This window comes from Lactuca virosa, chromosome 7, assembly GCF_052849685.1.
Source record: "Lactuca virosa cultivar CGN04683 chromosome 7, Lactuca_virosa_CGN04683_v6, whole genome shotgun sequence".
Classification (NCBI taxonomy): Eukaryota; Viridiplantae; Streptophyta; class Magnoliopsida; order Asterales; family Asteraceae; genus Lactuca; species Lactuca virosa.
The window spans coordinates 221,725,376-221,730,798 of record NC_136432.1 but is presented as its reverse complement, the minus strand read 5'-3'; the positions used below and the strand labels follow the sequence as shown (position 1 = coordinate 221,730,798).

The 5,423-nt window shown below is 34.7% G+C and overlaps 1 protein-coding gene across 1 annotated transcript; it reads right to left on the bottom strand.

Moving 5' to 3' along the window:
* Window positions 1–1,910: 1,910 nt before the first annotated feature.
* LOC145124553 (amino acid permease 6-like) lies at window positions 1,911–5,209 on the bottom strand. The gene is made up of 7 exons (XM_079059956.1): window positions 5,102–5,209; window positions 4,532–4,765; window positions 3,452–3,545; window positions 3,153–3,367; window positions 2,857–2,999; window positions 2,516–2,743; window positions 1,911–2,422 (listed from the first exon to the last, which is right to left on the bottom strand). Exons 1-7 carry the CDS (start codon window positions 5,181–5,183, stop codon window positions 2,012–2,014), a joined length of 1,407 nt encoding a protein of 468 aa, XP_078916082.1. The 5' UTR covers window positions 5,184–5,209; the 3' UTR covers window positions 1,911–2,011.
* Window positions 5,210–5,423: the final 214 nt, after the last annotated feature.

Sequence of the window (5,423 nt, the reverse complement as noted above, 5' to 3'; positions counted from 1 at the left end):
TTTCTATGCATACAACACATCCTCTTCTCATGGAGCGCATTCGACAACAAGTAGTGCATTCTAGAAGACTAGGAACACATTTAGAAGGTAAAATGCATCTCCATTACACATTCTCTCATGACAACACATTCTTCATGTGCTCAACATATTCTCAAAGGCTGGAGCACATTTGATCATGCCTAGAGCTCATTCTGATGTCTCCAATGCATTTAGCTTGGCCAAGAGCGCATTTGACCTGCTTCATAAGGTGGAGCGCATCTGCAGAATACTCCTGCCCTAAACCAAGTGGTCCAGTGTGTTTCCAAATTTTCCATTGTCTAAATTCACTATGTTGTTTCAAAATGCTCCACCTTGATTATAATTGCTTAAGTTACATTTAACAATACTCCTATAATCAAGGAGTTTGTTTAGATTCCTAATGCCTATACTAATCAATAACGTTCATATTTTGAAGGTTGGTGTTTGATGATTAGAGACTAATTTATATTCTGAGAGCTTTTTGTGATTTTTCAGAAAGAGTTTAGAGATTGGTTGTGTGTTCATAACTGAGTTTGTTCTCAGTAATCTTTTTGTAATATGTGTTTTTAAAAGTTTACAAATAATAAAAGCTTTTATTTGGTGAATATTTGTTTTATTATTCCTTATTTCTTATTGATTCATTCATAAGTATTCGTATTTTGGGACCATTAGAGGAAAACGCGAGAACCAATCACACAGAAGCAAATTGTGTTATGATACCACATGCGAAAAATACAAACAACCAAGACAAATTAGAACAACTTTCTTATTTCTAAAGAAATAGTTCAAGCTACAAAAAAAATCAACAACAAAATCTCTCAAGAATACACGTCAATCAAAATGATTAACATTCTAAGATTAAGAACTTAAAGAAATAAGGACACAAGCTAGGGTTTGACGAAGAATGAGAGAGATGGAAGAGAAAAAAATATCTCAAATGATCAAGTAGAACATTATATGCAAAATTAATCAAATACGGCTCATACTCTCGAACCGTATTAAGCGAAACGGGTCAATACAAGATACACGTGTTTTTGACGCAATGTACGCTTGCACTACAAGAAAACAGGCTTTTAGCGACGACCTTTTTAAAGACGACATTTGTCGTCTCTAAAAACTCACTTTTAGAGAGGACATATTGTTACTAATAAAATTTTGAAAATTTCAAATTTTTTCCATATTTTGCGACGAAAATTTTGCATCTAAAAGATAAGCGGGAAATTTTTGCAGATAACTGCATTTTTTTTACGAAACTTTCAACGATAGAGATACAGCAAGGAAGCCATCTGCGACAACTGTTGTCGCTATTAACCTTTAGCCAACATTGATACTTTTTTAGACAACATTTGTCGTCTTAAAAAGCACTTTTCTTGTAGTGTTTCCAAGCCTCCATCTACACGTAATCTTAGCACGAATAATCTATCCTTCATCACTTCGGTCCTTATGCCATTCGGTTAGTTAATTCATTAAGACACATTAGGAACACAAACATTTTAAGTTAGAAATTAATAAACCCCTAAAACCATGCGAATTTAGGTTGGATTTATAATTGAATATTCTTCAACAATCAATAAATGTATATTACATGATTCTCCTTTGTGTAACTTCTAGTTAATCATCAGTTACCATTTAATCAACACTAGAATAATGCATGCTTAAAGCATCCACAATGCATAATTTAATGGGAGAGTTGAATGAGGTGACATGCCTAATTGGCATTCAATGGATTAAACTCTACCATTGTGGGATGCAATGAATGTTGGCATCCAATGGATATGAAGTTCAATGGCCATTGAACTCTTCAATGAGAAAAATGAAACCTTTTAACTATTAAATATATATTCCATTGAACTCTATTGAGTTGCATTTGTAGTAAAATTAATATAGAGTTGTATAGCAAGTAAAATGATGATGTGTCAATCCAATAAACTCTAACAAGTTTAATGCATTGTGGATGCCCTTATATTGAATTGAAACAATTCGGTTTCAGATTCTAGGACACCGAGTGGAAAAGCTTTAATGTCTCAACTGATACAATGAGGCCTCGGATAGATCCAGCCGCAGCAACAAGTGATACAATCAAACATGCCAGACTCAATACCTTCATCCAAATCCAGGTGAATGAATTCTTTAGGATCTTTGCTTGTGAAATGTACATCTCTATTGGGAAATACACCGTTAATGGCCAGAAGGTAGTGGCACCAATAAGGCCAAGAAAACTATTAAAAAAGGGAAAGACCATGGCCACCAGGGTTGCTAACACCACATATGATGACCTCCATGTCAACCTGAAGATTTTAATCTTGAATTTACCTAGCGAGTATTCTCTAACTATGAATTTGTTTCTAGGCCATTTTTCCTTGCTCCAACTCTCCACGAACGCAAAAAATGGTTGGACATACACCTATATTAGTAATTTAAAAATGTTAATTTAAGGTAATATTATCTTGGAATAACTTTCTTAATTCGCATATAGTATAAGAATTAAACTGTTTACCTGATAGGCTCCAAGAAGATGAATCACAATGCACAAGTTACCAAAGTCGATAAGCCAAAAGGGTTCGTAAAATCCAAAACCTGTCAAGTAGTTACCAGGTGCATCATTACCGAATGCTGCATATCCAAGTGTCCCACATATCAGGTAGAATAAGGTCGATGCTGAGACTCCCACAGTAGATGCCCTTTTCATAACTTTGTTTTCTGGAGGACTTGACTTCAATGTGTCCTGATTTTGAAGCAGTCTGTTAATTAGCAGTCGTTATATACATACACACATATTTGCGTGTATCATTGTGTGTTTTTATGAACATGAGAGAGAGGGGAGGGGTCGATGCATGCCTGTATCTCAAGAAGGACTGGACAGAAAGAATAGGCAAAAGCAATATCTCCAATTGCTGAAAAAGTGCTCCACATTTTCTCAACACTTGGCATGTCCTTTCCAACTGGTATTCCTGTTAAGCTTGTTCTCGGGTGTCCACCTTCTTTATAAACCAAAAAAAGATACACATGAAAGGAATAAATTTAGCATATCGCAACATTAATTGAGGCCAAATGGGCTAGTTATATTTGGTTGCCTTTTTTTAATGAAACTTAGTATATTTGTTCCAGATTCAGTCGTTTCTAGAGATGCTGACCTGCAATTTTAGCAATGGAGAGAGCAATGCCAATGGTAGCATAGGTAAAAGACATGATTGTTGCAACAATCGAAATGATCGACAGCTTATGGAAGTTAGGTATTTGGCTTAAAACAATTTCAATTACTGCAAAGATTATCAAATACGAATTGTTCAACGTGTGATACCCGGTATGGTGACTGTGTTTATGGAAACAATTTGACCGTTTAATTGCCCTGTGGAGCCAAATCAAAATGAAATCAAAAGTGGAAAAATTTGTGAGCGCAGAAAGTTTAAAAACATTTTATATATGTTCTTACGCCATTGAAATGGCGGAGGTGATAGTATATCCAATGGTTGCTCCGATAAGGATCCCGTACTGGGCTACTCCACAAAATTTGTATTGAAGTCCTCCTGTGGTAGTCGAAATATGTTGAGCAAGAATTTGAAAAAAATGTAAAATGCATGAAAAATGAGGCTATCTGTAAAAAGTTGGCTACTTTTACCCACTTTTTGGAGCATTGATCACTTGGCGTTTGGGTTTTATATTAATTGGTAAAGAAATGAGATGATGTCATGGATTATGGGACCAAAGCTCAACTTTAGGGCCACAATATTATTAATGGTTCACATGGGGACTAGCTTATTAGCGCACTACAGAACAATACAATAAACTTAGTTATTTGGTGGAAAACTTCGTAAAAAAAACAATGAGCATTAACTATATATATAATTCCCACTTCGGTTTACACTTACTTTTTAATTATTTTGTATAAAGTATGTAAAAAGTAAGTGTGACATAAACAACCTTAAGACCCATGTGTTTCACGAAAAGTTCCAATAAAAATTGAATAACATAACATAGATGCAAATGTATGAAACTTATTATCTTGTATGTTTGTCTTATAACAGTATAGAGGAAAGAAAATATAAGGGATATACATCACATTCTTTCTTGTGTGGACATTGCGTTTTTTATACACATCGGATATGGTTTATAGGGCACCAATTGACGACTTTAGTATTTCTTTTAAATGCGTGATAGTTATTAAAATCGTTACCGAAATAACCACTATTCTTTGGTGTTGAAAAATATTTAGGTACTTAGTTATGATTTCTCATAACCTTTTAAGTACGTCGAAAGTTAAATGAAAAATGACATAAACAGGATCAACTTTTTATACGTTAAATGATATTTCTAACTTCTAAGAATATGTAATGAATCCTCTTTTAAGTACTCAAAATAAATTTCTAAATCAAAATGAGTCAAGCTAGCTAGGTCTCTCTTCTAATTTGTATCCCATCCTTTTCTTCAATTAACATTAAGGATTTTGTAGAAAATAGAACGATTCTTACCACACAAAAAGAAGGAAATTAATTTAAGGAATGAAATTAATTACCAAGATTAGCTTTGACAGCTTGCATGTAATTGTAGTTTCTTGTACCATTAACAGGATCAGGAGACCGGTAACAGTCTGAAAGCAAGAGGCAGGTGAACCAAGTGATGACCGCAAAAATCATAAGAGAAGCAGTCCCAGCAATCCAACCTAACTGACCAAAACACCATGCAAGTGACAACACTCCTGAACCTATAACTGCCGTTATTATATGTGCACTTGCACTCATTAACGTCCCTACAATTAAAAGCCCAACAAAAGTTATAATAGTTAGCTCTATAACACATGCATTTTCATGGAACAGCTTCTAAGATGATGTAAAATATATGCATGAACAAGAAGTAAATCTACGCAAAAAGTGGATTCAGTGCGCCGCCCCATATAATTTTAGGTTCTTTTTGGTGAATTCAAGTGTCGATACAGGTTGTTATCTTAATATAGTCTCCTTTTTTAGCAGAGATTTGAACTCCTAGACAGTTATGAATTTAGACAAAATGTGGAAGGAGTTAGCCCATATTTTTTGTACGTATAGACTTTATCAGAAAGAAATTAACACCAGACATGGATATATACCTGTTCTTCTGACTCTTCCGTCGTCATCATCCTGTTCATGGGCATCTCCTTTTTCCATTGAAAAGCTTATTTCTTTCTGCATTTCTTTGTGTGGATATGAATTAACAAAGAAAGGCAATGGCAACGAATATGTGGGTGCGAAGGAAGATATTAATAGGAGAAGAGGAGGAAGTGGGGGTGGCTGATGAAAACACCAACTCAACGTTTGTGTGTGTGGGTGTTCGTTAGGGTGGGGTTTGTAAATAATATTATAAGCAATAACGACACACTTCCTTTGACTTGTTTTTCAAAATCTAAATATAGATGATGGAGATCCTACCTA

Bases quoted from the DNA above. Each gene is read 5' to 3' on its own strand.
- LOC145124553 (XM_079059956.1), bottom strand. From the start codon at position 5,183: ATGCAGAAAGAAATAAGCTTTTCAATGGAAAAAGGAGATGCCCATGAA. The intron at 3,000-3,152 runs GTCAGCATCTCT...TGGTTTATAAAG, and splicing joins CTCCATTGCTAAAATTGCAG to AAGGTGGACACCCGAGAACA. The intron at 2,423-2,515 runs GTAAACAGTTTA...TTACTAATATAG, and splicing joins ATCTTCTTGGAGCCTATCAG to GTGTATGTCCAACCATTTTT.